At 45.5% G+C, this 11,573-nt stretch overlaps 1 protein-coding gene across 3 annotated transcripts in view; it reads left to right on the top strand.

The window, feature by feature from the left end:
* The first annotated feature begins 5,089 nt into the window (after positions 1-5,089).
* The window catches only part of TMEM255A (transmembrane protein 255A), a 58,503-nt gene continuing 52,019 nt past the window's right edge, over positions 5,090-11,573 (top strand). For all 3 annotated transcript variants that reach the window (XM_021706233.1, XM_021706232.1, XM_021706231.1), the window contains exon 1: positions 5,090-5,389. In XM_021706233.1, the coding sequence (XP_021561908.1) occupies positions 5,332-5,389 (58 nt within the window). In that variant the 5' untranslated portion in view covers positions 5,090-5,331. The remainder of the gene's footprint in view (positions 5,390-11,573) is intronic.

Raw genomic sequence — 11,573 nt, 5'->3', positions numbered from 1 at the left:
TTTTAAAAATTATTTTTACATGTTTAAGCTTCAGTCACCTTCAAAGTACTCTCCATTTGATGCAATGTACCTATCAAGACACTTTTTCCACTGCTCAAAATAGTTTTTGGACTCATGAATTTTGATGCCTTTTCGTGCTTCTGCCTTTTTTCGTTTCACCTCTTCCACATCGGTGAGACATTTCCCTTTGAGAACTTTTTTCATCTGGGGAAACCAAAAAAAAATCACTTGGGACGAGATTGAGTGAATATAAAGGGTGGGGCATGGGGGTCATGCTGTTTTTGGTCAAAAATGACTGGACACTCAGCACAGTGTGGGCAGGTGTGCTCATAAATCATGAAATGGGCAAACACATTGAAAGAATCTCCAAAAAAAATCAATGAAGCCAAATGTAGCCTCTCACAACAATACTACCTGGTACACTGATGCTGATGGGCTCCTAAAACTCTTACCAACTGGGGAAGTCTGTATTACAAGGGGTCTGCCCTCCAACAAATAATTCCTTTTTGTGAGTCCCTCCTTGTATGTACTAGACTTTTATTCAACTGGCAGTATAGTAGGTCTGTTTACACCAGTTCAACCATGTGAGTAGTACATTGTGCTACATTACAACATCACTTAGAGAAGAATTTTTTAGCACCGTTATGCTCTTATGAGACTGCCAACGTATATTTGGTCTGTCATTGACTGAAATGTCATTATGCAGTGCATGACTATACCTGTGGACTTTGACACAGTGTTGTCTGCCTGCTGGGACTGCCCTCAGCCTCTGCCTTCTAGATCTGTCGTTCCCACTGAATGCCTTGTGCCCAACTGAACTTCAACTTCTTGACTGGCCCTTCCCATTGTTGACTGTAACTAGGTGTGTCTTCAGTGTTAAACATCTCAGGTAAAGCCAAGAGGGTGTGGGGACCCAGGCACTTTCACATACTGATGGTGGGAATGTACTTTGCTACACATAATTTGGAGAAAGATTTGGCCGTACACTTTTAAAGTCTTAAAAATATTCAGGCTTGATAAAAATCAGAATAGTGGTTACCTCTGGGACAATTATTGACTGGGAAGGGGGCTCAAGGGAGCCATCTAGGACGTTGGAAAGGTTCAGCATCTTGATCTGGGTATATATGTGTGTATGTGAAAATTCATTAGAATGCACACTTTACTACATGCATGTTGATAAAAATGTTTAATTAAAATATGTGTTCATGACTTTTGAACCAATAATTTCATGGTAGTATTGTATCCTGTGGTTACAAAAATTCAAAGATTTAGTTCATTGTGTTATTTACAGTGTTAAAAAATTGAAATCTCTAAAATATCCATTAACAGTGGAATGATAAATTAATGATGTTCCATCCACTTAAAATCATATTATTAAAGATTTCTTACTGGTATTGGAATACACTCATGATATAGTGTTTGGTAACTGAAGCAGATCACAACAGAAAGAAAACAATAATAAAGACAAGCACTAATACTGTTCCCTAGTGCTGTTATTATTTTCCTGGTTCTCAAAGAAAATGACCAGCTGACAATGGGAACCAGTCAAGCCTCATGAGTGAAGTAACAGCCTTAATCATGGTTCTTCTCAATGAAAATTCAGCTGTTTGTGGTGCAGGCATTGTGTTCTAGGCATTGACCCAAGGTAGTCTAGTGGGTACAACTCCAACCTCAATTAAGGATGTTTGGGCTCTTTGAGGTGCTCCATTATTCTGAAGCTTCTCTCTGTCCTTGATCAACCTAAGTCCAGAAACTGAGAGATGGATCAACTTAAGTCTGGAAGCTGAGAGGTAGGTTGGTCAACCTGTCTGGAAACTGATAACCAGGGCAGAGAGACAATGACTGGGATGTGTATATGTATGTGCATTTGTAAATACTTGTGTGGCCACCACTTAAATATGCATGTACATGTGTGTATACATGTAGACATGATTTCTCTAGCCCACATTTCCAAATTTGGAATCAGGAAGTTACTACGGTAATTTAACTACTCAAATTGGTAATCAAAATAAGAAGATGACTGAGTGTTATGGCTATTCCCAGGGTGAATGTATTAGAGACAGAATACCATCTGACATTTTTCTAGTGGTCTGAAAGCTTCTGGGGAGGGTCCTCATCATTAGTTTGAAGAAGATGGAGAGAAGTAGGCTGCAGCTCCATTGGCAAACATTTCCTGATGCTATAAAGCAGTTTGCAACCTAGGGCAACACTGTATGCTTGATTAAGCTTGAGATGAAAATGATTTATTTTAAGCCATTTTAATAAGTTTAGTATCAGAAGCTAACCAAGAAATTTTATATTAGCCTTTAATTGCATAAAAGACCTGTTCCTGCATGTAGGTGGTTTGCCTATTGGTAAATTTTACTATTTATGTATAAAATCTACATGTGTTTTGACGTGACGAAAATCAGAATGGAGCCCATGAGAAATTGCCTCTTGCTTTTTAATTGTCCAGCTCATTCTGAGTTAAAATAAACTTTATTTTGGAGGAAAAGCGGTCTACATAACAGGCTTGGTTGAAATGTGTGGGTTTTTCCTTCGTTCCCATTCTAGTTCTTCCCTTTATCCCTGATCCTGCATCCAAACAAGTATACCATCTCTGGGGAGAAGACTGCTACTATTCTCCAAGCTGCCACAGCTGCTGCTATTGTCACTGCTACTGGTCTCAAAGTCATTTTTAACTTGACTGAGTGCCCTGCTGTGTTCCAAGTCCCACACGGCACCTCAAGAGACGGTATGAAAGAAATATACAGTACGCAGTTCCTTTAAATAGCCAGTTCCTCTAGTACTTAAAAAAAAATGTTCACGCAGGATTCGGAAGTACAGCTGTTGTAGAAAGCAAGGCCCACTCCCATTAAGGGTACCTCACTAGTTGTGGCTTTAATTACAAAGGTTAAATTACATATACCCTCTGTATCATTTGATGGGTAGTGTGTTTCACTCTGAAGTGAAAAGGCCTCAATCTGTCCATTGAAACCAGCGTGGTAACAAATTTTTATTTCACTTCTTTAGGAATCTCTAGCTCTATGGTTGCTATAAGGGAGCCAAGAATTTCTTAAAAGGTGTTAGGCAGTCTTTCCCAGCCTGTAAGACAACCTTTTTTTCTTCAAGGCTACTTCACAGAAACAAAGTATGCTAATTAAGAAGCACTCCTGAGAAATCAGTGCTAGTTGCAGGAGTTCTTCACAGTAAATATGAGATATTTAGAGTGAGAGGAGGAAGAGATAAGTAAACAAGGACTGAAAGACAATCATTGCAAGAGCATAAATACGGGATTTGTCTCTGCCTTTGTGGAGCTTATGGAGACTCTAACACGTAAACCAAGCATGCTTAAGACAGACACCTCTACAATAGTGGGCATCTTGTCTCTATCTAGGACATATATCACAGATTTCTAAGTCACATCTATAGCGTAGGGCTGCTAATAATACCTGACACAGCATTCAACCTGGCCCCTGGGGTGAAGTTTTTTTTTTTTTTTACAAAGGGTTTCCTTTTTAACCTTCAGGTAACATCTTTTATTTTTTGGCAGATGAGAAGGGGCAAGGGTCCTTGGTTCCATTTCCCAGAAAAGAAAACAAAGCCTTGAGTAGATTAGCAAGGTAGATCTGGAAAGAACTAAGTACTCCCCAGCATCCCATTGACTCTCAGTAGAGTTTTATACTTTATTTGGTTTGGGTTTTTTTTTAAGGGGGTTATGGAGAGAGGGTTGTGGCAATCATCAGGCAAGGTGGTTGGAAGGAGATCTGATAAGCAGAACCTGGAAGCTCCTCATTGGGACAGAATGGACACTCCCAAACAGGTATATTTCCTGAGATATTCAGGTCCACAAGGCTGAGTTTCCAGAGGCAGCTGGAGCCCACTGCTATTCCCTTCCTCACCCTCCACCTCCCCTGGTCACCAGGCAGATGTCTTGGGGGCATTCCAAGGAGGTCTTATCCTGTACTTCAGTGTTTCAAGGACATCCGAGCCACCCCTTCTGGGCCAACAACATGGTGCTTCCAGTCCAATATCCTAATGGGGTCTGGCAGGATAGGTTGAAGAAGTACTTGGCTGTCTTCCAAAAGCAAGGACGTTCCCACCTCATTCCCAGTTTCTCTTAGCAATCACAATGGATCTGTCAGTCATGACTCTTTTTCCCACTCTTTTTAAAGTTACTTGTGTTTTCATCCTGTTGCACCTCTGGGGACTAATGAATTCCCTAAGTTTTCAACATGCTATATAGAGTAATAGTTCTTTTTAGCTGCCATAGCAAGAAGAGCACTGACCTGCGTGTCCAACAGATCTAACTTCTAATCCCACATCTAAGACTGACAAGTTAAGTGGCCACAGAAAAATTCCATGTTTTCTCTGAGACTCAGTTTCCTCGTCTATGTAAGGGAATTATATGTCTATATAATAAGTTATATGATTGCTGTGATGAGAAAATGTGATCCTTGATGTGAAAGTACATGGAACAACAATACAAACTGGGTGCTGATGCAGAGTCATATTTGTTTTAGCTGAGTCTTCTAGCTTTTAGGGGGCTGTTGGTTCCAGAATTCTCAGATCTGGTGAATAAAGCTGTGTTCCCTCTCTCCGTCTCTGCATAATTTTATACACTCTGGTCACATTTCTTCCCAGCCTTCATCGTTCTAGACTAAGAAGTCTGTATTTGTTTCATTTATCTTCATATGGCACCCCCCACCCCCTTGATTATAGAGTGGCCTTTCTTTCTTTGGATCATCTCCAGCTCCATTATGTCATTCTGGAAGCACTAAGACCAGACCTGCACAAGTGTGTGTGTGTGTGTGTGTGTGTGTGTGTGTGTGTGTGTGTGTGTGTGTGTGTGTTCCTCAGTTCTGAGCCTTTAACTCTGTCCCCCTCCCCAAGACCCCCCTAAATTCTAGAATAGGATGATTGCCCAAGACCCTCTCCAAACTACAGAGAAGGCCGGTTGGCTTCAGGCTGAAGCTTCCCCCTCTTTCTCTGCGCAGCCCTGGCCCCAAGGGGCTAAAACGGCTCCCTGTCTGGCTTGGGAGGCTGGGAGGTGGATAACTAGGATGGGGAGACCGAGGGGGAGGGAGGAGGGGGGGTCTTGCGCAAGCGCACGCGGCTACATGGACCGCCAATGCTGCTGCCTCCTGGAACAGAGGGAGGCAGAAGAGGAGGGAGGGAGAAGAGGGGAAGGGAGGGGGAGGCGGCTCTTGGGCTGCAGCGCGCAACCAGAGGCAGTCTCAGCTCTCGGAGGGACCAGGAGAGGCAACCGCGGAGTAGGATGCTCTGCGGGGCGCCCTGAGCCGGGGCGCTTGAAGCAGCTTCGGGGACTGGGGCAACCGGGCAGCTTTCACCATGCATCAGTCCCTGACTCAGCAGCGGTCCAGCGACATGTCCCTGCCTGATTCCATGGGTAAGTCTAGCCGCTCTTCCACCGGGCGGCGGCGGCAAGGGGCGAGTGCGCTGGCCTCTGGACTACAAGCGCGCTGGCCGCCCCCAAAACCGGAGAGCGGGAAGCAGGACTGGGGGTTCCGCGCGTCCCAGCGTCTGGGTGGTAGACCAGAGCCCCGGGGAGCGGCCCGGCTGCGGTGGGGGCAACGCGCGGAGATTAGAGCGCCAAGCTTCCGTTGGAGTATCCCTGCCCCGGAGTGCGGGTGTGTGCGTGTTTGTGTGCGTGTGTCTACAGACTTACAGCCAGTGGTAAATCCCAGCTGTCTGGGAATCAAAACACTTCCCTGCAACCTGCGCCTTCGCTTTTCATTCGACACTCCCTCTTTGCAAAGTCCTCGTCACTTCTAAGAGCCCACGACTAACCACAATTAGAAGCAGGGTCCTCCTCCCCTCCCAACTCTCTTGAAGCTGCCCTGAAATTCTGAGCTGCAATAGAGTATGTCTGGGGGGGGGGGTGACATGTACCTCGCTGATGGGGGGATTTGCGCAACTCTGGGGGATGGGCGGGGGTGCGGGGAGAAGAAGGGAGGTGGGCTGACGGGAGGGGAATTCCTGAGGAATCACTCAAGACAGCCCAGCCCTGCCGTCTGCAATGGCAGGATCAACATTCCTTGAATTTGATTCTTATTCTACTCCAAATGCACGGAATGTGCGTGTGAAAAAAAACGGCGGTGGGGGTGAGTGGGGAGGAGGGACGAGTGAGAGCTCGAAAAAGAAAGATCCAGCGCGAGCCCGCGCATCTTCTGAAGTCGCACTTTTCCTGTCTGGGAGGAATGGAGGGGGGAGGGGCACCTTCCGACACCTTTTCTCATCGAAACGGGAGGTCAGCTACCTTGGGGCACCAACTTGGCTGCTCCTCGAAGCTGCTTTTTGGTAGCTACAAACAAACAAACAAACAAAACAAAAATCCAAACAAACCCAGCCCCCCCCACCCCCCAGCTGTTAGGCATCTTCCCAAGCCCTATGATTTCACTGGGCGGAGAAATTAATTTGGAGCCCAGGAGAGCGGGAGGAGATTGTCAAATCATGATCCCACCTAATCTTAAAATTCGCCTCGGATACACTTCAACAGAATAGAATTCTCTCTTTCCAATATACTTTACATTCTGCAAAATCCCTGTTTCACAATTCTTACCATCCACTCTACTCAGGTTTTCTCCGATGAATTTGCGGCAACATTCGAGGGAAGGGGGGCGGGGAGAAGATCGAACCCCCTATATAAGCTCCTTACTGCCTGCAAAAGACTCAATGTCAACAAAATTCGTTCACTGGAAGGGGTCCCAGAAAGTGTTATCTTCTGGATGGTGGAAAAATTCGTATTTTCAATGGTTTTGCATATTTTGTATAAGAATTTGCTCTTTTTCATTTTTAAGGGCGTAGTTCTTTACAATAGGATACAAATGAGGCCAAGGACTCAGTCCGAATCCAGAGCCCAGCAGTACCAGACTGCCGCCCCTCACTCCCAGCTCGCTCGCGCTTGCTCTCTCTCTCTCTGTCTCTGTCTCTCTGTCTCGCTCTCTCTCTCCGAATACGCGCGCGCGCGCGCGCGCACACACACACACACACACACACACACACACTGCACTCCTTACCTTGGCCAGCTGTGGCGCCAACGCAGCCCTGGCTCCCCGACGCCAAGCTGTTGCGCGAGGGGAGGGAGGGCTGGGTGGAAGAGCGCGAGGGTTCCGCAGCACCCATTTCTGCTGCGGGCGACAACCACCTGCAAACCAAGGCACATCGCTCTAGGCCCGTCTGCCTGCGGGGAGTGGGCAGATTGGTGGTCCACGGCTTAAAAGATCACTACTTGGCATACTGCTCTGTAGGTTGGGGAATAAGGTGAAGAGAGTTCTTTCTTGGCTCTCAGGGGCCCTCAGCCAATCTTGAGTTTCTCAAAAGGTCTGCGCAACAAAAGAAGCTGAGTGAGCTTCGTCCAGCCCAGTCTCGACACTGCGGGAAAGGAATCGTAAATCCCACATAGACACGGAGCCGGCGCCACGCATTGCGCTTTTTAAAGTCCCCACATCGACGGCACTAGCAAATTCCTGAGTCGACTGGTAATCCTGGGTTTCCACAGTTTGGACAGGGGTGTCTCCCCGGAGTTCCTTGGCGCTGGTCCCGCACAGCCCAGGCCTAAATCAGCGTCTAGGCTACTTAGGAGCTACTCCCACTTGGCTCAGCTCTGGCAACTCCACCTTGCCTTGCGTGAGGATAAGGGGAGAGTGAGTGGGTGGGTTCGTGTTTCATCCTCCAAAGGCAACATTTTTTGAGGGGATTCCCTTTATAGTCAATACACGACTGCAGCCAAAACTATAAAAGTTTAAACACACAGAAGCACAGTACACCAAGGTGCCTGCACTCTACACTTGCTGGCTGCCCAGGAATGGAGCAGTTAGTCCAAGACTCAGAGCGGAATAGGCGCTTGGCAATTATGAAGATGGTGATTTGACTCCAGCGCTCTCCCATCCCCTTCCAGCAACCCCTTTCTCCTTTTTGGCAACACCGCCCCCAGGCGCTAAGGCACCTTTACTACAGCAGGGCATTCCTGCCCTCCCAAATAAACACATTTGTAATTCGCCAGCGGCCTTGGATGTTTCCATTCAAAGAATTGTCTAAGGGGTGGGGAGTGGATTTCAGTGCCTTTAAGAAAATGTTTGGGAGACTGGCAGAGCCTTGAGGCTCTTGTATGGGCAGCCACCTGTTTTCACGGATGCTCAAGACTGGGACTTCCTGGAACCCATCCTGTGGGGCAAAGCTGACTCAGGTAAGCAAATCCTAATCGGTTCAAAAATGGGATTCGATTCTACCTCAAGAGTTATCCAGTCATCAACAATACAGTGTACAGGCCCCCGCCTTTGCTGGGCCCCCGCCTTTGCTGGACCCCAATAAAGATTACACACCCTACCTTTTCTCTTGGGAGGAGATAATCAAGAACGTGTACAAGATAAAACATAAGAAAGAAGAAACAGCATCCTACCTTCTAGCAATCCATATCTTGATTTCTATCAGATACATAATCCCAGAACTGGAGAACATCTGGGTTATGGACCAGAGCCACAGTTCGAATTGTAATGGTAGCAGTTGCAATGAATATACTTATTAAATAAGGTATTTAGGAACTTACGGACTTGAAATAGTGAGGGGCTAGAGTAGAGTGAGTTTGAGTAAGAAAAACTTCTTGGAGAAGGTGAGTTTTGAGCAGGTTTTAAAGAAAGGGAGGGACCCAGATTCAAAGACCGCAATGCAGGTGGGGGCTCTGATCAGGGGAAAACCCAGAAGAGAGAAAAGCTGGTTGCTTTTGGAAGGGTAGAGATAAGAAATAATTGGTGCTTCTAGAGCTGAATATCCTGGTCATCAGGAATCTGGGGTCGAGGTTGGGCACTGCAGAGAGGGAGGGCTGCAGTAATTCTGCAGGGAGGCAGCTGATGGGGGGCAGGGGAGCAGACAATCCCAATGATGAGATTTCAGACTCTCATTACTGTTGGCTGCAGGGGTGGTTGTTGTCTAAACAGAAATATACTGGGTGCCAGGTAGACAGGGTAGAGAGAGAAATTGGAGTTGTGACACTAGTTGGCTGGAAAGCTTCTAATTTTGGGGAGCCCTTTTGGTGTACTCATTTAAAAAATCAATTCTATAAGCATAGGCCATATTTATTCACACAGTTCCTCCCGCAACATTTTTGATTAGAAAGAAAACAATTCTGAGATTTGCCTTTTGTTTATTCAACAAGTACCCATGGCTTACTAGGTATCAAGTACAGTGATAGGAACTGTTTTAAAGTACCTGCTGCTTTATATAAGTACCTCATGGTGTTGTAGTTTTTTTTAACGTCAATTTATTAAATAAAATCAGAATAAGATTGTCCTGTGTTCATAGGACCACCTAAGGCAAGCCCCAAATTGTACCCCAATAAGAACAGGACTCCACTTCTTTCTTCTAAAGTAAAACAATCACCAGAAAAATGTCCTAAACAGACCCAGACCCAATGAGTTACCTGTTAGAAGCCTGAGCCTCACCTTTAGAAAACATATATGTCTTGCTCTAAGTATATGTGAATTTTATTAAGTCAAGTTGACACTAAAGATAATTGAGGGGTTATTCTTCATTTTTAAAAGGATTCACCCAGAGAGGGTCCTTAAAATAATCAACTCCTCAAGTGAAACTAGAAATAATTGCATCTTATACAATTATGGTCCTTATAGTGTAAAATAAAGGGTGGAAGGGAAGGGGACTTGTGAGGGGACAGAGAATAGATATTCTACCTAGAGATGGAAGAGTCTTCTTAGGAATTTATCCAAAGCAAATCCTATCTGGAGGCAAGGCTCCTGTGGGGCTGTGGGATCGTTGCCTGTTTCTCAACTGACTGAATTTTCAATTTAGGTTCTAAAGCAAGAAAAAAAAAACACATAGATTTCAAATGACACCATGTGGTTTGCTGAGTCACTTTTCTGACCTGGCTTCTGTGCTTTTAAGACTTAGAGTGATATTTGCAAAGAAGACCCAAGAGCTGTGAATAAGATTAAAGGCCAGTTGGTGGGGAAGGAGCAGGCAAGTGAAACAACAACAAAAAATTAGAAAGATCATGGGCACACACACCTACTCCTCAAATTTAGTCTCTAAGATTACATATTTTCTGGGTAAAATGATGAGATGTGGTCACAAGAATACCCTTGGTGTATCCAGAGGTTTCCTCACTCTTTTGCTAATTTGGGGTGGGGGAGGGTTAGAGATTGTGTGAGTGACAAGGGAGAAAGGAGGAAGACAAGAATGGGAGCCAATGTTGGTAAGTTTATGTTAGAGCCCCTTTGTGGAACCAACTTGCAGATTCACTGAGAAGTATCTGTCATCAAATGGATTTAGGAATGCTGGTCTAGAGACTCATTTAGAGTCCCTTGAAATGAAGAGGAAGAATAACTAAGTTTCAGGTAAACAGAAGAAATAATCCTGGTCTACTCCCCACCCATTCCCTTTCCAGTACCAAGCAATCTGAATCTCCTGGTTTTGCTTGTGTTTACCACCAGTCAGCTCTCACATTTCTAGCAGCTCTCTCACACAAAGGGCCCTGATGTCACAGGTATCTCTAGTGGGCCTTTATATTTTTCCCCATGTGGAGGCTGGACTAAGCTCTCATTGGAGAGGAGCTTCATTTCCCACCTCTTCTCCCAGGGTGAAACGTGGCACTTGAGTATGTGGATGCCTATAAATTTTCAAATCACTTCTACATTTCAATGTAAAATAGTCTTAGAATAGTCCTATAGTCGAAATGACCCTGATGAGTCACGTCCCTCACTTTCGAGGCTGACGTCAGGGGAGACCGCCTGCACCTCCCACCTTCCTTGGAACCTTCGGCAAGAACTGCACTGGGGAAGACAAAATGGATGGTGGGGCTAACCCAGGGTGGCACTCCTGATGTTTGACTGCCATACAAGAAAGGATATTTGCAGGGGGCTGCAAGGCCAGCCACAGCCCCTCCTTCTTTCCACCACCAGGCCTCCTGGGTCTTGCTCGGTTTGTTCGACCTCCTCCTTCCTCCATCTCCTCTCCCTCTCCTCCCAGAGGTTCAGTCTAGGCAGCTTCTCTCAGCAAATGCTTCCTGAGGCTGCAGTGAGGACCTCCCAGAATGACAGGGTCTTATGAACAGATCCAAGTGGTCTCTTTAGGGCCATAAATGACAGTCAAGCCATCTAGGTAGGCGACCGCACCATAAAGCTCCTTACTGCTTCATCCTCCTTGCCCTCCATACCACCACTAGAGAACTAGACTCTCATAACATTCTCCATTTGCTTATTTTTTCGAGAACCTAAGGGTTCTTTCCCTAGTACTTTTGGTTGAGGACCCTCCTCCTCATGCCAGAGATATGTCTGCAGAATGTGGAGTGGTGCTCAGTTTCTTTAAAAAAAAAACTAATTGAAAAGCAAGCCTAGATACCATTTTTTCTGACTTAATAAGCCTGTTTTTGAAAAAAAAAATATTGGTTTGCACTATCATGTCTGATAAAGCCTGAGTAGAAGAACGGGTTTTTCATCATTTATATTTATGTCATCCTCACATAAGCCTAAATGTGTATAAGTTTTAATCCTCCCCATCTACCTCCCCTGATACATATCGTTGTGGACTAATGGCCTCCAAACACTTACTTTATTACGTGC

Source organism: Carlito syrichta, unplaced genomic scaffold (genome assembly GCF_000164805.1).
Source record: "Carlito syrichta isolate Samal-C Ts95f unplaced genomic scaffold, Tarsius_syrichta-2.0.1 Scaffold315361, whole genome shotgun sequence".
Classification (NCBI taxonomy): domain Eukaryota; kingdom Metazoa; phylum Chordata; class Mammalia; order Primates; family Tarsiidae; genus Carlito; species Carlito syrichta.
Note: the sequence above shows the minus strand (reverse complement) of the source record. Positions and strands in the feature narration are given on the sequence as shown.